Source organism: Choristoneura fumiferana, chromosome 15, assembly GCF_025370935.1.
Source record: "Choristoneura fumiferana chromosome 15, NRCan_CFum_1, whole genome shotgun sequence".
Taxonomy (NCBI): Eukaryota; Metazoa; Arthropoda; class Insecta; order Lepidoptera; family Tortricidae; genus Choristoneura; species Choristoneura fumiferana.
The window spans coordinates 13969535-13992051 of record NC_133486.1 but is presented as its reverse complement, the minus strand read 5'-3'; the positions used below and the strand labels follow the sequence as shown (position 1 = coordinate 13992051).

Sequence of the window (22517 nt, the reverse complement as noted above, 5' to 3'; positions counted from 1 at the left end):
ATCGTGATAACATGGTAGCAAAATAGAATAGCCAGCAAAATAGCGATGTTGCAGCGTGTTAATCCCCTGGGCGTGGGAAGTGCATAAATTGTGCTTTTTTTTTAACCCCCGACGCAAAAAGAGGGGTGTTATTAGTTTGACCGCTATGTGTGTCTGTCTGTGGCACCGTAGCTTTTAAACGGGTGAACCGATTTCAATACGGTTTTTTTATTTGGAAGCCGATATAGCGATGGCATAGACATGTTTTTATCAAAATCGGTTCAACCGCTTTTGAGATATTGAGCTTTTGGTTAGGTTATTATTCATAGCCCTTGTACAAGGTTTTTACACATCACTAATAGGCCGTATTTTAAAAAATATTATTTAATTTCGGGAGTTATAGCATCAATATAAACGACCTACATTACGACCTTGATTCAGTAAGCCATCATTGCTATCATCAAGGATGCCACTGGGTCGTTTATTGTGAAAAAGGTTTAACTGCAAGTCAAGCTTAAAATCAGTGAGTTTAACTAATACCTGGATTTTAGTTAGACTTAGGGGCAGTTTCACCATCCATTGATTAGCGTTAACCGACGGTTAAATGTGATGCAGTCTCCGTTTAATCGAACAAAACAAATAGAGACGGCATCACACCTAACCGCCAGTTAAAAATAATCAATGGATGGTGAAACAGCCCCTTAGTATTGAAATTCTTGTTTCACACAAATACGAGTACACTACAAATATTGGGGTTACAGCAACAGAATTTATGGCCGTTGTACATTGACAATGATTTTAATACTTAACTACCTACTATCAGACAAATTCAGGAAATTAAATTTACATTCACTGCTTACGTGAACTGCATTGGAAATTTCATTTAAACGTAAAGTTACTCTACGTACTTTGACAGAAATTTATGGATACTATTATTGTGCAGTGAATTAAATTACGACTTCATTAAAAATATGCGTGGGATAAATTTTTTGATATTTTTATTAATTTGCCAAAGTTCACGCGTAAAGTGTTAAAGGAATTGTTGAATGCAAGTTTCTCTTCTAAGTCGCTACAGTCTTCACAGAGTGGTCATGGTCGACTTTCTTGGAAAAAGAATACAGTAGTGGATTCTCCTAGTCTTCTCACTGCCGTGCTAGAGTTCGTAATTGGCAATAGAGTGCATTTGACGCTCTTCCTTCGCACTTCGGTCCCCAGACATCGGTCTGGAAAGAGATCTCTCTATTGTGACCTATTTCCGCGATGGTGAAACTAACAATGGTTACAGCATACTGAATTGGACTTAAGAAGAAGAATAAGGATAATTTTATTTAGCAATACACGTTTGAATAAAATACAAAATAACTAATCTAACTTTTCGATGGCCTTCGCGTTAAACTCTGGGTCTGTATCGCGAGTGCCAAATAAAGTCTTAAAAATACAAAATACACATAACAATTTACTAACAAAGGGCAAGTTCCCAGTAAGACATGATTAGATTAGATTAGATTATTTATTCATTCAGTATAAAATTACATCATAGTTTGTACATGTCGAAGTTACGAGAATTTATGGAGACAGATTATAAATGCTTTTCTGGTTTATATTATTAATATGAATTAACAAGTATATGTTGGAGAGCGACGTTCACGACTCGGATGCCATAAGAGAGAGAGAGAGAGAGAGAGAGAGAGAGAGAGAGAGAGAGACGGGAATAGCTTCCGCCCTTATTATAATTCTGATAATAAAAATAAAAAGAGAAAATCAAATCAAGACCAAACCAATAAGGTCTGTGGAGCTACGGGGCGTCAATACCGTAAATTTACGACTCAGACTCCTTTCTTAAACATTCTTAAATGTTAAAGTGCAGTGTAAATCACCTGCACACGCCATGACGGTTTCGGCAAAGATAACTTTGACGAAAACGTCAGGACCTGAATTTTTGAGAACTTGTAACCAACCACAGACAATGGTTGGAACACGGATCGGAAAGACTCCGGTGGTACCGGCTCATCTCCCATAGAAGCCGGTGGGATCAAACTCGAGCTAAACGCAACAGATCCTCCAAATTCTACGACCCGCGCCAATCCCGAAATCTTGTAGCCAGTAGGCTTCAAGATTTGGGTCAGGGGTCTCCAAAGACATGATTAAACATGCAAATATACCTATTAGCCAATTTATCTTACTTAATGCTAATAACGAACTCAACTTACTTCCACTCTGTGGAGAGATGCGCCTCCAATGTCGTCCGAGAATAGACACCATAGGCACTAAGGACAGCTGGCCTCCCCCACAGTAGAAATCAAAATGTTTTGAAATATTTGAAACTGTACCTACTTGAACTAATTAACCTAACCCGTGCTACACTGGGACCCCAGCGTATCATTAAAGGTGCCCTAGATCTAGGCTCTGATAAAGCAAAGCCTTGAGTAGCGATGATTTAGCACAGTACAAAGGCGCTCGCGGCGGCACGTACGAACGCGACCGCACGTTTCGCGCGACAAGCAATTTTACATCCTCCTGTAGGGCCTTGATGGTGTATCGACAACTTGAAATAATCCTTAAAAAACGTTTTGAGGAATAATTTTCCCGCAAGCTGAAATTACATTTGGTCTTAGTCGAAATTCGGTAAAATACATTTCCGGTACAGATTTCACAAACACCGTTTTGATAATAGCTGTGAAATTTTGCGTACCTACCTTGAACTATTTTTTCATCAATATTAAGTATTTTTTTAAGGTGATTTTAAAGCTGGTATTTTTTTGTAGGTACTAAATTTCTTCTAATTATTGCATCCAAAACCCCACAATTCTTTAAATTTTCCACCTGGACAGATTTCACCAAGCCTAATTTACAGAAGGAAGCATAACTCATATAAAATTATAAATACAAATAAAGAAACGTTATAATAAATGTATATTAAAGACGTTTGAAAACTTATCGACAAAGCGTATCGATAGTGCGACATCTTTTTCCGGCCTCTTGTAATACACTGACTACATTTTAGTATTCTGCAGTGTGAGGCCGACACTTAACACCGAATTTACTAGTATTGGTTACCAAACATAGTCGGATTTCGGTAAAATACATTTCCCGTAGAGATTCTGCGAACACCGTTTTGATTAAAGTTGAACCAGTGTCGGTTTAGCCTGAAACTGCTGTTATCAAGTGAATTGGAGTTTCATGCTATTGCTATTGTTGCACTTTTATTATCAATATCTAGTGCAGCAAAACTAAGAGCCCATGAGCACAGAAGGTGCCCGTAGACCTTAGTCAGGCCGGCATAAATCAAACAACGTAGAATTTGGTACCACAAAAAATTGTTTATTAAACCCTTATGCCTCTAAAGGTTGACAAAATAAAACACAGACACGGATTATACAAAAAAAGGGTCTGAAAGACCTGTTTTTATAAAAAAACAACACATAGACACAAAAACGCGTTGCGAGGCGGAACATTGATTGGCTAAACGGTATATCTGATACAAGTAATTTAACAAGTTAGTGCCAGACGTATATAAGGTCCAAATAAAACCGAAACAACGGAAGCGCTTATGGTAAGCCTTAAATTTGTATTTTGGGAAATAGCACGATGTGTAAACAAATACGTAAGGCCCTCAAAACATTAGGAGCAAACCTAATTTCATGCATGACATGTGGAAACTAGTAACTTGCCCTTAGGAGAAAAATCAGGGGTAAAGTAAGTTTGAGAAACCTAACGTATAAAGATTTCGCGCAAACAGAAAATTTGGCACTGAACAGATTACAGGTTTCCCTCTCCTTGACCGCGTCTCAACAGCCCGCGTGGTAATACTGCAGGGCTGAGGCTGGTAACCTCCGCAACCAAGCGTACGGTAAAAATGTCCGGTAGATGATACCCGATTCAGGCTGGCCGGGGTAACGGTCGGGCTGGAAAGAATTTTATAAATTAGCCCACAACAAAGCAAAAAGAACTAGCCTAAACGACCCTAAGCGTCAATGAAATATAACACTTACCCGATGGAAAATCGACGATGCAGGAAAAAAGTGCTCCTCAGCACGGGAAAGTAGGAAATTTGTCGTAAAAAGGTGGACAAAACGAACGTGACACAAACTAGCGGCACTTTTGTAACTTCGCCAACACGGCACAGATGAAAAAGCACAGAATCCAGGACTGTTAACTAGCAATAATTTTGCAAAAAATAGCACTTCAGGACAGAAAGCAGTGTTCCGCACTCAACAACCAATGTTCTAAGAATGACTCTAAAACAAAAACGCCAAAGGAACAGCCAAGACACAAATTTAAATTTCAAAATTCACACCAAAAATCAACTACCTAGTATTACGACGTAAACAGCTAGCACAAAACCGGCCAGTGAAAACGAATGAAAATAACCAAAAAGTATGCAACACGCAACTCGCATGCAGCGTTGTAATGCTGCACTAGATATTAAGTGTTTAATTTTTAGGCACTTATTTGTGAAGGTCCATTTTGAACGTGCGCGGACACCAGCTAGTAATACAATAAAAACTGATATCCCACATAGCTAAATTATTGCTTACCCACTCTCATGCTTTTGACAACTCTAGTTGTTGTCAACGCTCTTATTTTGTTAATGAATAGAGTTCAACTCACAATTCAAAGCATGTGAGTGGTTACCAAACTTAACTAAACTAAACACACCAAATGGCCACAGCACACTTGACACAGCGGGAACACTGCGCAAACTAACGTAACTCAGCGGCACATGGTCGTGATTGGCGACACATAAATCGTTCAGCCGGCGACATGTTGAAACGTAGACGTGTGACGGAGAAACAGAGGGTTCACAGATGCATAATATTAGCGAAATAATTGCATGCAAGCCGTGGTGGTCTAGTGGTTTAACCTATCGCCTCTCAAGCGGATGGTCATGGGTTCAAACCCTGGCTCGCACCTCTGAGTTTTTCGATGTGCGGAATCACATTTGAAATTTACCTCGAGCTTTGCGGTGAAGGAAAACATTGTAAGGAAACCTGCACAAACCTGCGAAGCAATTCAATGGTGCGTGTGAGGTTCCCAATCCGCACTGGGCCCGTGGGAACTATGGCCCAAGCCCTCTTGTTCTGAGAGGAGACCTGTGCCCAGCAGTGGGACGTATAATAAGGCTGGGATGGAATTGCATGCAAGCATGTGACCAGTCCTTTTTGGGATACCCTTAGGCCACATACTCTTATTCTCGTTTGGCCTCATTTACATTTTTTATCAGGTGAGATTGGGGTTGCGGATGGCCGTTGGGGCCGAAAAGTTCTGGAGTGGAGGCCGCGGATCGGCAAGCGCAGCGTATGACGTCCACCAACAAGATGGACGGATGACCTGGTTAAAGCTGCGGGTTCAGGGTGGATGCAGGCCGCTTCCAACCGAGGCAACTGGAGGTCTGTGGGGGTGAGGCCATGTCCAACAATGGATGTCCTACGTCTGAGATGATGATGATGATGATGAGATTGGGGTTAATCACGGGGCTATTTGTACGAAAAAATATATTGAAATCTACTTCTATCCTCAATATATCAAGTACATTTGGAGTTCGAAACGCGTCAGTGTATTGTGGTGGTGGTGATGGATGGGTTTGTGTGATTTGTGTGTGTTCTTACAGTGTGGTGGTGGAGGACCAGCATGAACACACATTTCTTGCATAAATGTAGCTATCATAAGGTTGCAGGTGAGTAAAGTAATTGTTTCAGTTTATTGATTATGGACCTTTGCAATGTAACGCTTGATTCAATACATGGCCTTATTTAACTAAAGCTCTAAGTTGAATGCATTTTGATACAGCTGACGCCCCAAATTAGCTTAGAAGTAGCTTACCGCAATCTATCGTGTCATCCGTAGGTACTTTATTCAGCATCTTTTATTTCATGGTAATATTATATTTAGTGCTCGGTTATTTTAGAAATGAACACTTTTTTACCTATTCGGCTAAGGGTATGCCCGCACGAACAACTTTTGTCTCCGCGACTATTTTGTCTCCCACATCAAGTCTATGGGTTAGTTTGGATGTGCGCACACGTAGCGACACGACTACCATAGACTTGATGTGAGAGACAAAATAGTCGCGGAGACAAAAGTTGCTCGTGCGCGCATACCCTTACTCTTGACCCTCTGGTCGCAATAGCGTTCCCACAAAGACAGCAATAAAACAGGTAGTTTTAAGAACACAACAGCTGCTAGCTATCTTGCTTATTTATAGAAAAAAAATCCTTTATCTATAAAAGACCTTCAAAATCAAAGATGGCGTCAAACTCGAAAGTTAATAAAGCAAATCGTCGCGCTCAATTTATTCCAAACTGTATCCGAATTCCGGAGCGATCTTCGAACCGCTTTATAATAATTTCCCGGGCGGGGTAGGCCCGTTCTTAACTAATATAACTTTTAGCCAAAGACAAATTCACTCATCCAAGTTCTAGAACTCAATTAGGGGCTGACGCTTAGTGCTGTAATTATATTATTGAGCACACCGTTTCAATTACGCGCTTAATACAATTTGATATCGTTACGGGTAATATTATTGTCCATTCTGTTTTCAAACAAAAAAATGTTTTAAGGTCCGTGCATACAGTACGTCGTCATCAATATATTATCAGCCGTAGGACGTCCACTGTTGGACACATGCCTCCCCCATAGACCTCCAGTTGCTTCGGTTGGAAGCGGCCTGCTACCATGATCCCAACTTTAACCAGGTCTATTTGGTAGACGTTCTCCTCTCCGCTTGCTGCATTCCATTTTATTTAACTCTCTAATCTAGCCGTTCCCGATGATGAGTGCTTTTGTGTGTTCATGTACTCTTAGGGAAGTGCCAATGAGAGTATCGAGACTACTGTAGGACGTCCACTGTTAGACATAAAGGCCTGTTACAGTTACATTTGAGGTTTATAAGGGGGGGGGAGGGGGTTGCCAATACTCGCCACGGTTGGCAAGCGGGTTAGCGAGCGCAGTATAGGATGCAAAAGTAGCCAAGAAGACGCTGATGCCCATCTTCTGGTATTTTCCCTCGGCCGGTTTCTCCGGCGCCCACGGGAAAAGAAGGGGAGGCAACATTCTTAAGCCGGCTATACTCTTGTAGTCTGTTCGAATTCAACGATTCACGATTCATCGAATACATGTTGACAATTTAAATTAAAAAAAAACGAGATTCTAGATGTTTTCTATTCTAAACCTTTCCTTACAAATATTATAGAGGTAGTATTTTATAAGCAAGGACGATAAAATAATTCTTACTAGTGTTGTTAATTTGACAATGCTTTAGCATCAGCATCAGGATACCCATTTACTGGTTTTCATTTCTTGTTGAAGAATAAAAACGTCACGAATTAGACCGATACTATAGTATTAAAAACAAGAAAAAATATATCTCCTCTTGCTTGCTTTTGTAATAAAAACGGAACTAAAATTAAAAACTTCGGACGGCTAGTCGCTTTCGCATTACTTGTGGGCAAGATATTGCATATTACTCACAATTGGATTCTGCGAAGTTATGACAATATTTTTAGATTACAACGGGATAAATAAATAAATATATAAATTTAGCGACCAAATTTCTATGCAACGGGCGTAAGATTTACACATAAGTCAAAACATATCCACGTATATACAATAGGTAATTGATTAGGTATACATAAATAAAATGCAAAACCTGCACACAAATAAATATTTTCCATGGCTATACCTAGTGCTACCCACGAAGACGCGTGATTTTGTCAAAATTAGTGACATTGTTATAAGAACCATGGCACTATAATGAGGTCGTTGCATGTCATATATTATTAGCAGGCAAACATATAATTATGTAGATTTTTGTGCAGGTAGGTATAATCTGCACACTGGTTAATTTTAATTATACATAAAATATAGAAAAGTGACAGGTATCAGGACAAAAAAAAACACAAATATAACATTAGGTACGTGTAAAGCTTAGATATGGTGTAAGTAATATTTATTTGTAGAAGAAGAAGAAGAAAAAGTATTACACGGTACGCGTTTTAAGATTCTCAAAGCGTCTAAATGCTCTTTCTGGCTATGCTCTTTCTTAGCGCGACATAACCACTGTCGAAAAACGGCTTGATAAAATTAATATACTGAGCGGCAAAAAATCTAGCCCTCAAATGTATGCAGTAATAGGTAATTTTGTACCTATGTAGAGAGGGCCAAATTTTGTGCCGCTGAGTATATTTTATATTTGGAATCTGTACGTTTTGCAAGAAATCAAGCGGTGTGGAGAGCATGCGATAAAAACGGTGCGTCACTGCGATTCCGTGCCGTCACTATTTTTTAAGCAGCGGTTTGGTCGCACCTTTGATTGGGAACTATTCATTATTCAAGACCTAACATACGCTATTTAACAGTCATACTCGTATACTGCACTTCAGCTAAATCTGAGTAAGATTTTTTTTTATAAAAATATATTCAGTGCATTTTGTTGGACATAATAAATAATAACGGCGCTTTGAAATATCTTTTTGACAGACGAACCAAAACGTTCCATGAAAAATCCTAACTGGATTATCACCACATGTGCCATGTTCATTCCGTATTCGCTTTGTGAAAACCGTGGTCTAAATTGCAGTTTTTTTTGACGGAGCAGACCATTTAGTTGCTTTGCAATCGCCATTTGCAACATACGGTGACTGCAAAGGTATGAAAAACGCGGCTAGCGACAACTGCAGCACTGCAGCCGCCTAATTAGAGTATTAGTACCTTAATTACCTATAGGAAAAAAGAGGCAACTCTATGGCCAAATTTGCATGTATGGTAATAGGCGCTAACTGGTGACTGCATGTTGAACTAAGTCATAAATCAAATACACACCCACGCATACAACAAGTTTAATGTCCCTTAAGCCCCGTTTAGACCTGCCGGTCGATATCACTGCTACTATTTTTTTTTTTTTTTATTGACTGGATGGCAAAGGAGCAAATGAGCAAACATCTGCACACCAGGGTATTGCAACGTGTTGCCAACCTAGAGGCCTAAGATGGGATACCTCACGTGCAGTAATTTACCGGCTGTCTTAACGCCGAAACACAACAGTGCAAGCACTGCTGCTTCACGCAGGATTAGCGAGCAAGATGGTGGTAGCAATCCGGGCGGACCTTGCACAAGGTCCTACCACCTGCTACGAGATAATTATGTTCAAATACCTACTTATAATGTACCTAATCATAATATTCAATATTTTTTTCTGCGTGCGCTTATTAGATACCAAAATATTTAAATTTACACAAAAAAAATTGTTGCTAAAATTCTGAATAAACTTCAAACATATTTTGACAGTAAATTTACTGATTTACACAATTCTACTAATGAAAAAAAATAGAATTACTGTAACAAATCAAACTTAACAACAATATCAGCTACAAAAAAACAGAGAAATTGAAAAACAGTCCGCGAAAGCCGAACGGCGGAAAGACTTTGAATTGCTTTAAGTCCACGTTTGACACATTTTTGACAACTCAGTGTCAGCATTATGACACCAAAGCGTTAACGAACACAGAGTGACGTTTTAAGTGTACCCCCACTGCGCCTAATTCAAACCACCGGCAGTGGAAGGATATTATCAAAGCCTGGATGACGGGTGTTGACGTTGACGTCTCAGTGGTGCGAGGACGCACATTTTAGATTCGATTTGTAGCATTCGAACATGGCGGATGTAGACGATATCTAATTTTGGTATTTCTGCTTCTTTGGCTAGTTGAAGTATAATTTTGATAGTGTTTTATGCGGCGATTAACCTTAACAGTGAACAGTGATCACAAAATTCTATATTGCTCTCGTGTCTGACATTTTTAAATGCGCAAGTGGTCTCCGCGTGGTTTCTGGAAGTTTGCTATCAAGTTGCAAAAACTACAATCACCGTACAACATGCATAAGAAGAATATTATTTATCTTTAATTTAACTGACATTGGCCCAAGCCTTATGGCCGCCATTAAGAGGAATAAATAAATAAATAAAAAGACACACATTTTATAAGTCGATAATTCGATACAAAGACGCTGTTTTACGTATTTTTTTTTAATATTTTATATAATTTTCGTAATAAACAATTAGTACTTTTTCTACATTTTCCGATTGTAAACTTCTTCGCCTAGGTGATAAAATCCACTTCAGCCAACTAAAGGACCGTTCTTACTCGTAAGTGGTTATGAATTACTTCTGTACTACGCAGTTCCACTTCTTTTCCAGATATCGAATTATTTAAGATTTTTAAAGTTGAAACGCCACCGTTTTTCTCAACACATTCTGATATTTATTGTGAATAACTTTGCCTTGAGGATGTAAACGTAATCTTGACAAACTAAGTGCACTTTCAACTTTGGAACGATATTCAAGCTGGTTTCCAGGCTTAAATTTTGGTTTTATAACTGTTTTATGGTACTAGGTATTATTGATACATTATTGTTTATCCATTTTAGATCGCTTAAAATATTGATATCGTTCATTGCACGTTTTACTTTCAAAATATACATTGATTCCCTATTAGGGAATATTTGTATGAATTGTTCCTGTTTCGTCAGATTCCTGTTTCGTCGGATTCAATATCGTTTACGTTACCGTGACTCCGTAATCAAATTTTCTAGCAATGGTCCTTAGATATGTTTCATCAAAATCGGTTCAGCTGTTTTTGAGATATTGAACTTGTAGTGACAAAGTCGGGGTAACTTGTGTTGGTTAGTTATTCTGGGAAAAAGCCTTCATTCTTTGATAAGTTCAGAATATTCTCTTATATTTCTGCGAAAACTACATTATTGAAAAAAAATTCTATTTTATGATAGAAACTCTTATTGTTACAGCAAAATTTGTAGTGACAAAGTCGGGGGTTTTCCAACTTTGTGTTGGTTAGGTTATTTTGGGGTTTAAAAATTTCATTCTTTGACAAGTTCCAGTAAGCATATTTTTATATTCCTCAAAGTACCTAACTAACAGATAATATTTTATTGAAAAAAAAACAATTCTATCTTTATTACGGTAAAATAGAGTGAAACTCTTACCGCTTGTTACAGCAAAAATAGAGTGAAACACTAACCCATTATAAATGTTTTCTTGTAATATTTAACACTACACGCTTGCTTGTAAAATAAAATAAAAAGAAAGTACTCGTGCTTCAAACTGTAAAACAATTTGCAATGACTTGCGTTATTGCTGTCTGCGCTCAACATCACAAAACGAGTGTAAGTATCATATTGCTCTAGTAATTTTATTGTACAACAGTACAATGTCTAGGGTTCCGCATTAGATGCGGCTTCGCAGATTTTTTTTCATTAATATAATGGTGTGTAAATAGCCAATTCTTTCTTCTTTTATACGTAACAATAAAATTATCATAAAAAACTTCCAAAGGATCTGCCTATATGGCAGGGTTCCCACGACGCTGGTGGCATTGCCCCTTTGGACCGCAAGAGCGATCCGCTGGGATAAGTACGCGCCAGCTCTTGAGTACCCAGAAGCGACGAGCAAATGTGGCGACGGGGCCCTTATAAAAGATATCATACATCATTGATTTAAAAAAGATAGGTAGCAAAATGAGTGCGAGTTTAATGCGATCAAATGTTTTTATTCGTTTCGAAAAGACAAACGAAGAGTTCTAAATTGGACCAACTATTTGCACATAGTTTCTCTTCAGTATAACTTTCTCTTCAGTTTTTTTTTAATTAAATCTCTTCTTTGAAAAGAAAAATTTCCAGTTGGCTACCGAATGAACAGAAAATTATATTTTTCTTACGACAAATTGCTTATGAGTTAAAACAGGAACAAGGGCCGGTCGCGGCTTTCACGCTTGACCGCTGTTTTATCGTTAATAATGGAAGAGGAAATGGCGGAAAAGTGCTTTTACAGCTGCGTAATGTCATACCGGAGCCGTCTTAAATGTTTGTTGTTTACAGATACAGTTATTGCTGCTTGTAGTTTGATCTGTTGCTGTAGATCAGTTTGTTTCTGGTCATTAGGTGTAGTAAAAGGACTTTGTAAACGAACTACAATCAATGCCTTTGCTTACCCGTGATCTTACGATAGCCTCGTCCATGCAAGAAGTTTGGGTTCAAGCAGATCCTCCGCCTTCCACGACACTGCGCTGACGCGTTTCAAACTTATCAGAGGTCATCATCGGAGCAACAAAACCGCGCTACGAACGAAAGGAATGAAGTTCATTTTAGGTTCATTGACTTCATTGAAAGTAACGCCTGATCGTAATTGTGCTACGTTGTGCTAAACTTGTGCTGAATCCTATACTTATTTCAATATAATTTCATTTGTAAAAATGACATCGTAATTTACATAAGTAAAATGTATCACTAATTATTATAAAAATAATATAGTCAAATAGCTCGCCCTTTGACTTTCCCGGCGCAAAAGTGCCCATAACGCTTGCGGGCATTTCCACTTGGATAGCTATGGACAACCCTTGCACCAGAAATACGCTTCATTCAATAAAATAATTGTTGTGTCGAAGTGAACGAGTCGAAGATTTTCATCAGTTTGAATTACATGTGACCAAAATTACCCATTGGATAAAATATACTTGGCCCAACCTTCATACAAAATTACCGATTCTGCATACATTTGAGGGCCAGATTTTTTTGCCGCTCAGTATATTATGTAATGTCAGCTGATAGCTCACAAGTTCTGGCTTGGTTCCTCAGTCCCAGGGATACATTTACGCGACATTCACAGCACCCAAAGAGTTTTTTTTATTATTATTACCTACTCGCGGCTTCTCTCTGGTAAACCAGTAGAATAAATATCGTAGAATTCCCTTGGGGATTTCTAAAAATTTCTTTTTTGATTTAATTTATTGTGCTATGGTCGTTCAACCCACAATAGGTTTACTTCAAATACTCTGACCAAATTTTTTAACTGATACAGTTAATTAAATAATGCAATTACAAGCAGGGACTGTGTATTCGCTGGGTGCGAAGTACTAGGTGGGAGTAGTGAAATCTATCGCAGCACTCATAGTGGCCAAAAGTAGGTAGAAATAATGTGGGCTCTGTCTGTCATCTTAGACTTCACTGCCTACCTAATTTTAGTAACAGATGTTTGTCTTATGATGCGAGGTTGAATTATTGAACACTGTCCCTGTTTTGTTCTTAATCCTTCTACATCCCGGACATGTCCAGCAGATACAACAAACTTTCCTTTTGAAACGGTTTGTGGTTGAAATTTTATATTGTGAGTATTGTGATACTCACAAACCCGGTCTTCAAAATGATACTCATTTCGATGTGAACACAAGATACAAGAACAATTATATATGCTTACTGTTATTTAAAGAAACCATTTAAGTAGCTTTATCTTTCCGTTTTACAGTAAAAGTACAACTAAACAACTTGTACTATGTATTTATTTATACAAAAGCATTATTAAAAAGGTACAATTGAAGTGCTTACTATCTATCCTAAAAATAACTTAACTATAATATATACAATTCCCCAAGTCTTATCCTTATGGTATGGCGTGTAAATAGCCAATTTTAAGGGGTGGCGGAGGACCGACCGAGATCACCAAGAGCCCGCTTGTACCAAATGGAATTTCTAACAGTGCAGAAGCACTCACCTGGTTAGGGCTCCGGCCGATGATGATGAGCGCGGGGTCTTGCGATGCGGTTGCGACGAATCTTCAGTCTTATTTTGGCGATGCGGTTAATTATGAGACGTGAGCGGATAAAACATGTGTCATGAGTACGACAAGACTGACAAGACTGTCAAGTCAGTTCTTTTTGTGCCAAAGAGCACCCCTGCACTGTAACGCCTGTAATTTTAATGACCAAAAATGAATTCACAACCCTTTGTCTACCCAAGTCACGGTATCACAGTAATTTTATATTATAAATTACTTAATACGTGATAGGTTTGATTTTTGTCACAAATAGTCACAATGTTGCGATGAAACAAAATGTCGTGCACAGTGTTGTTTGTCAAGCTGTCTTCTTGTTTATACAAATAATGTAAAATTAAATAGTAAAAAAAAAACAAATATAACTAATTTGACAGCTAAGTAATGTATCACCTTTAGATAAAATTATTAAATAAAATCCCGCCCTGTCGGTATTAGTTCTTTAGGTATTATTTTTATTTTATTTTTTTGTTTAATATGGAAATATGTAATTAAATGATAAATATAAATTCCAAACCAGAATATAACAAAACTGTAAAATTATTAAATGCTAAAGTTGCAAAGAGCAATACAAATCTGGATGGACACTGTCAGATGAATGCAATTACGCTTCCAAAAGGCGTGCACTTTTTTGATACACTGCAATTATTTACCCACCCGAGCTCTTGCAGTAGTCTAATGAACGACAGTAAGCTAACGCTAACCAAAATGAATTTTATTTTAACTTCTTAATTTGCCATGTTTCATGAATTATTAAATTTACCAATACTGTCATCGTCCCACTACTGTACACAGGCCACCCGTGTGCTTGCTTTTTTTTTGGTGTACGTTGCTAACAGCATGCTGCATAGCAGATTGACTATCGCCCTCTCCAGATTAAGAATGAGACTCTTTGGCGATGGATACCCAGCACCAGGAGACTTTAAGGCACTACCGCTACGTCAAATCATCCAATTTATGGACGAGGTGATAAAGGCAATAGAGTAAGTGCGAAGGAGGGGTAATTACACAAAAGATCCCTACGGGTCGAAGTGTATCCGCAAGGACCCCTAACGATAATATAAGATAAGACTATCGCTGTACAACACAATCACAATATTACAAGAACGCAACCAAGGCTACGTTTCAAACAAATTTAAGTGAAAATTGAAATGTTATATATGTAGGAAAAAAGGACGCGCTTCAGCGCGCGCAAAGACCGAAGTTGTAGAGTTTCGAAGAACTAAAAAAAAAAATACCTAATCACGAACCACTATCAATTGATGGTAGATCCTTGAAGCATGTTGAACAAGAAAAAATACTTGGGCTTAATACTAGATAGATATATGAGCTGGAAACCACATATAGCAAAAATTAAAACTAAACTTATATCTTTAACCGGAGCGTTACGTGGTATTGTGAAATGTATGCCAAAGTATGTCCGATACACTATCTACAATTCATTAGTAAAACCACACATTGAATACTTAATAGAACTATGGGGTGCTGCCGCGAAAACAAATTATATAGTTTACAAAGAGCACAAATAAGTTATTAAAGGTATTATTCCACTATGATTTCTTAACACCAACTGTAAAATTATATAAGGAAACTGGGATAATGAATATAACACAGACATATATCTACAGAACTTGTATATTGATACGAAAGATACTAAATAAAGATATGCATACGCAGATAACATTCACTAAAAAACAACAAATTCAGAGACTCAGACTTAGACGTAGTGGAATAATGCTATATACTTCGAGGACAAACTACGGCAAAAGAACAATAATCCACGAAGGCGCAAAATTATACAACAAACTACCCAGGGATATAAAAGAGGCAAAGACTCCTCATACGTTCAAAAAGTTACTAAAGTATCATATTATACATAACAATATTACTTTACCTTAAATACCAAAAAAAAAAAAAAAAAAATGAATAATGCACATCTTAAATTAATGTATACGAAATAAAATCTATTTAGTAATTTAAAACTCTTATCTTTACTAAAGTAATGCATAAAATATGCTGTTTTAGGCAGAACATCTCATAAAATAAATTATCCTTATTTTCATTATTGTTATTTATGTTGTAAATAATAATAAGAATGATAATATAACTTAACCAAATAGATATATAATCTTCGCATGAATAATCAAATATATATATATATTAATAATAAATATTATAAGTGTAAAACCTAAATGTAAAAAATAATAATAATAATAATACTTAATAAATAAATAAAATAATAATAATAATAATAAAAAATGAAATTAAAAATAAAATTAAAAACATTTATACGCTCAAATCATCATGTCACATCCAGATGCGCTCGATCTCTGTTTCTACGCAGTAGTAATGTAAACAAACTATCTACACTCGCTAGATGCGTGCTTACCGAGTTACCGACCGAGCGGCCGAATCGAAATCTACCCTCAAATTACGCTTAATGGCTACCCACATCTACAATGTGCATACTTATCTTTATGAAATTATTTGCATGTAATCTACTTTTCTGTGATGTATTTCTCATGTTAAGTGAATGTTAATTCTTATGAGAAATAAATGTCTTAACCTAAATAAAAGACCGAAAAAGGTAGACTCCATCAAGAGCGATTTAAAAAGTGCTAATAGCGTGAAGATACGAAGTGAAAATGGTTTGTTATTGTGTTCTTATGCTTTAAAAACGTTGCAGGGTCCTACAGAAATAAAGATGATGTAAGATATGCAATTTTGAGGTGAATGGCGGAGAACCAGAACAGATGTAAAAATGAACTTAAAACAGTGAAAAATTAAACGTAAGTAGCATAAAACTACAAAGCACTGCAAACCTTCCTGTTCGAGCATCGCCATAGTGAAGATCCATCATTATTATCATTAATTGGTTTTGTTTTTAGTATATGCATAGCCATATTCAAGTAAATTTTCAGCTCCCATTTTATTTTTTACAAAAACAACTTCAATCGGGGTTATCTTTAAAATAAAAACCGCAATAAAACTCGACACTACAAATAAATTACCTATGTGACATGAGTGATGAACGACACCCGTTATGTTCATTTATCATAAGAAGACTCCAGTTTCAAGTGCCAGTACGGCGTACGATAAAGAAGTTTGCATGTTATAGGTATTTATGACAATTAGGCATAACGCGATTCAGGCTGATGAATAGTTGGTCGGATAAAGATAGTTTAGTTTAGTTTAGTTTATTTATTCAATCAATACATAATTACATTATAATTTACATAAATGTCAGTTATAAGAATTTGTATTGAAATCGTCAAAGGTAATATGATTAGTAATAATTATAAAATATAAAATTCTAAGCATGTCATGTGAATGTAAACAATTAAAATTAGTCTGGTTCTCCTCAAGGGATCGTCAGACTGAAAACACATTGAAATGTATATAAAGAATAAATGTCAAGGATATGTAAAGATTAATAATTGAGTAACAATTTAAATCTTTCGGCGAACAAGTCGCGCAACGAGTTGCATAAGGTCACGCGCGTGCGCCAGCCATTTATATACTCTTTTATCGTATCGTGTAAGGCTACGCCTTCCTGTTTACCACATAAGTGGCGGAGATCAATCGCTAAACCGCTTGTGGCTAATCCGGCGATGATCTCCACAGTCTCTCTTTTCTTTTTATCTACGAAGAGATTGAAATTTGATCTGTTACCTAACTTGAACCAGATTAGATCCCTAAAGGAGGGGTCTCTCTGCGTCAAAAAGATTGTATTTCTATTTTCCAAGGCGTATCCGTGTTCTCTATACTGCCTTTCGGTTAAGATCACACCGCAGTACGCTCGCATTGCTCCAGTCTCTATTACCTCTATGAATTCGAAATGTCAATGTAAAAACAATAAAATAAAAACAAGAAATAATAATAACAATTTAAACAATAAAATTAAAATGTCAGATTCATAAATTCATTTACGGAATAAAACGCTTTTTTCAACAAAAGGTCTTTTAGTCGACGGCTAAACGTTTCATCATTCTTTTCGCTTTTTAGGTGTGAGGGTAGGTGTTCATAGTATTTGGGCCCTATAACGCGCGGGTTTTTTCCCGCTAATGCCATTCTATGAGGGACTGCCCGTAAGCGACCCGTGCTGCGAGTGATCTTACCAGCTACGCTCATTCGACTGAAGTTAGATATGTTTGTGCGCGTATTCATAATAACTTGAAACAAATACAACGAAGATAGGGTCATGATACCAAGTTCTGTGAAAATGTTTTTGCACGACTGCCTTTGGTTGATACCGGCAATAACCCGCACTGCCCGCTTCTGCAGAACCATTACGCGCTCACAGTCCGTGGAGTTTCCCCATAGTATGGTACCATACGAAAGCAACGAGTGGAAATACGCAAAGTATGCTTGCTTTAGTGCACCATCTGCCAGAATGGGCTTTAATTTGCGCAAAGCATAGGCCGCACTGCTTAACCTGCCACATAGGGAGTCGCGTGATTCTTCCAATTCAAATTTGGATCTAGTGTGAAGCCCAGAAACCTGCACTGCTGGCATAGCGGTATGGGTCCACCAATCGATGGCGGTGACACGATACCTCTACCCGAGAACAGCATGATGTTCGACTTGGTGAGGATCATGATGAGCCCGTTCGCGGAGAACCACTGCTGCAGCTGCCCACACACTTTATTTATCTTGTCGTTTAGCTGCTCATAAGATATAGCTTTAAAACGAAGTAAGCAGTCTGCCAAAAAGGTTGGTCTGATAAAGATATAGCTTTAAAACGAAGTAAGCCGTCAGCCAAAAAGGCTAACATCATCCTAGACTTAAAGCTAATTTAATATGAAATTTAGGCATAACGCGACTTAGTCCTAATACGCATTAGGTGCACCGGTTTGAAAGGATAAGAAGATTAGTCAATATGCGAATTAGAGATTGGTCAATTCCCGTATGGGCCATTTTGCTTATTGGTCATTACGCGTTTTGGTCCTTTTGCGTTATTTTTTCAATATGTATTGGTCATTATGACACATGACCAAGCTTTGGTATTGTAGACATTATGTTTAAGTCAGCTTAGCGTAGCTCGTAGGTATGTTCAAGTCACTGAATAATGTTTACTGTGACACCCAGCTAAGTTCGTGACAACGTAAAAAGTAATTTACAACACTGCAGCAGCGACCTGCAATGTTTCGCTTTACATTGTTTTATAAGATTTTAAAATAAGTTGTTTTTCGCGTCGCCACCTTTGATGGTGGACGGTGAAGATGGGGCTTAATTTAATTTTGTATTTATAATTGCAATCTTAATTAATACATCGCAAAGTATTTAATACAACTAAACATTTTTAACACAGTAAATTCGCTATTTGAAGTAAGAGATCGCCAATGTAGATCGAAATTATGTATTTCCAATTTCCAAACATCCCAGTCCATGATATTGTCATAATTAATTTTATGATACGCCTTAAATATTTTTTTTTTTAGATAACACCCAATTTGAGCCCAACTCTTTAGTCGCAAAGTTTCACTTCATATCTACTACAACTCTTAAATCTCCTTTATTGCAGTACAAATTTAAAACCATGGAGGCTGAAAGGCTTTTGGGGAAACATCAGAATTTGATCTTAGTACAACTTTCTTTAAGCAGAAATTTGATAACAGTTAGGCACTTGTCCTACCGCCGGCGAGGAAGAGATAAGCTATCATCTATTTTCTCGCTCAAGAAACAAACAAATAGATATAGATTCCGTGTCAGTAAAATAGATACACAAGGTTCGACCGCTGGCTGCTGACTTTGTCAGCGAGAATTCGCTTTTCACTGCTTTGTCGCAGCGACAAGAGCTATCAAAAGTAGAATTCGATCAACAAGGCTCGCTTGGCAGTCAGAACTCACGCCAAGAGAGCAAATAGCTGTAATTTTACTCCACAGTGCGGGTGGTCGCCCGTCGCGCTCTTACAGCCGCCATCAGATATTTCGGAACATGTACTCTATTATTTAGGCATTATAGTTCATGTTTCGATATATTTAATCACCTTGGTCGCTTCGAAATATGTGATGGCTCAGCGACAAAACTATAGGAACTACGCATTGGCTTGTACGCAGTGCCTCTAGTGTAGCGTTTTCACAAAACTTTCAGTTTACTATTCGAAGACGTAAATCGAGCGTTCGATCGTCGATACGTAGCCGCCACATGTCCATGGTGCGGCGTCGTCAGTCGTCGTCAGCCGTCACGCGTACGAAATCTACACTCACAAAAATTGTTGCGCAAACCTGTCCGTGTTGCCATACAAAGTGAAATTTTAACGCAAACGCGATCGAGACGTATTTTGTGAACGGGAAAATACGCTAAGCATACAGTTTCCAGCTCTACTCGCTTCTCGTTCATCGTCGACTGTAGGACAAAGTGCCTTAAGATCGCGGAAGGATAACGCATGCTTTAAAAATATGCTCTGCGGCTTTATTACGATAATTATTTTAAATTTGGAGACAGATTGTCTTTGTTTTGTAAATGCGTTTGAGAGTCTCTTCCGGGCTTTGAATAATTTTGAAGTAAAAGCGTGACATGAAACGCTGTAACTGTAACACGGAAAGTCGTATACTTTACGACTTAAGGCATGTTGCGATGCTCGTTACGATTTGCTCTCGCGGCACTCATATGCCCCACAAAGCCGACGTTTTATACTTTACCTGCTACAGTATTTCTTTAGATGTTAGGTACCTATTTTATCATTTGTGTCGTTTCGAATTAAGTAGCTTTTATCATTACTGTAGGTAATTAAATTAACGACAAGTTACGTAATGGCATGTATGATCGATGAAATTCGGTGGTCGAACGAAAATTGCACCATAATAAATAGTATTATATACGGTGGAAATAAAACAAAGCAATTTCCATCTATAAAATATATTTTAATAGGTATTAAATTATACTACACAAAAACACAAGTACACCGACGACAATGCCACACGACAATTAAAACTGACGTATAGAACAGTAAAACAAAAAAATATAAGAAATAGACGATATAAAAGTATGTATAAAAGGCTATAGAAAAATTGTATGTCGCCAAAAAGTATCAAAAATATAAATCGTACTATAACGACCCCCAATTTTGCATCTGCTACTGAATTTCAAAACATATCCATGTCATAAAATGTCATCGAACGGCATAATCCAATTTCTATTTCCCATAAAATTGAACGAAATGAAAAAACTGCGTGCCAAATTGATACTGAAACCCAAACAAATTAGCAACAATCAATCTTGCTCCGCAGAAAAGTTGGTCGCAAAGTTTTCATAATTAATATTCGCTTTTTTGATAGCGTCGTATCTCCATTGAGCAAGGTGCCGATCGGGATCGAAACCGATTAAACTTTTTCAATCATAGCCATCCGCTATCGGAAACAACACGAAACATGCCGTGTTTCGGCCGAAACCAAATTGAATATGATCTTCATTTAACTTTGCGTTATCTTTTGCTTTTATATGGAGGTATTTCGAATATTGGAAGCTTTTGTGTTGAAATGGCTTATTTTGTTTATGAAATGATTTCTATTTCCGTCGTGTTTCTAATTCTTTTCCAGCAACCAAAATATGGAACATTTTAAATTCGTAAGGCCACATGGAGGGAAAGTATCTTAGTATTATGAAATCATGAGTTGTACGTATAGCATGACGAAAGAGTCCGAGTCTGTCTGTCAGTCGCATCGGGACGGACTACGTACCGACTTTGATGTATTTTTTTCACGTGACAGCGGTAGTCTAGCGGTAGCGGGTCTTTGCGGTAGTTTTTAGCTATGTTTCATTAAATTGGTTCATCCATTTTTGAGATATTGTACAGTTGCCAGCAGATATTTCGGAGCGGCGAAGGTGGTCAAAAATATCGGAAGATGCGCTATATTATTAAGTTATTTTCATCACACTTGCTCGTAAACAGTGTCGTAACATGCAGGCTACTTTGGTTGCAACCCCCCAAATAAAACCCTCGACCTTATTGTGCTTCTCATGAAACCCGTGGTTGGTAAATGAGTCATTCCCCGTACTAATTTTCATGTCATGAAGCCCAAGGTCGGTAAATGAGTTTGTTACTGCATGGTGTGCTGCTGCTCCGTGCGCGCGCTGCACACGCACGCCATGCGCATGCTGCGGAGGGGGAGGGGGGAGGGCGGCGGGGAGCCAAGACCGTATAAATATAGTCAGCGGTATCGGCAATTTTTGAAAATACATTAGTTTTGTTTTACAAATATACAATTTTACTCGCAAATGTGATGAAAAACATTGTATGTCGCACGGGCGGTACTAAAATTACGAACATCGACTCATTAAAGCCCTCAGTCTTCGACTCGTTCGTAATTCCTTATTTACCGCCCTTAAGACACAATGTACTATTAGAGGTTCATGTTTCGATATTTATGATCGCCTTGGCCGCTTCAAAATATCTAATGGTGACTGTACATTGAAATGACAATGCCGGGGGTTTTAAACGTTTTCTAAATTGGTTATGTTATTCAACTTTAGCACCAGTTTTATTATTTCTAATGTTACTAAATTGCCCTCTCTAATATTACCCGTTCAGTGACATGAGTGCGTGTGAGCTAACTTTGGGGGCGGCAGGCGTAAGCTTGCCTTCGGAATCCAAAAGCTTTTTATGGTTACTTGACCTGAAATGTATATTTCTGAATCAAATTATATGTATGTTATGACAACTGGGAGACTATATATCTCCAATATTTTTTTATTTTTTGCTTTTTTATTTCATTTATGACGGTGGAAGCATTCTACACTTCCACTGAGCGTAGATATAAATAACATGTTTTGTTTTAGTTTTGTTACTAAGAGTCTTCATAAATTTCCTGTATTATTTATTTTTTCTTTACTTTTTTTCATTTTTAATTTTTTTTTAATTTTATTCTTACTCTTAAGTATTTTATGTTTGTAATTATTTATTTTGAAAAAAAA

The 22517-nt window shown here is 37.5% G+C and overlaps 1 protein-coding gene across 1 annotated transcript in view; it reads right to left on the bottom strand.

Moving 5' to 3' along the window:
• The window catches only part of LOC141435907 (uncharacterized), a 50609-nt gene that overhangs the window by 18026 nt on the left and 10066 nt on the right, over window positions 1–22517 (bottom strand). The window contains exons 2-3 of the mRNA XM_074098745.1: window positions 18162–18302; window positions 2190–2212 (exon numbers count right to left, since the gene is read on the bottom strand). Coding sequence (XP_073954846.1) covers window positions 2190–2212; window positions 18162–18302 — 164 coding nt within the window. The remainder of the gene's footprint in view (window positions 1–2189; window positions 2213–18161; window positions 18303–22517) is intronic.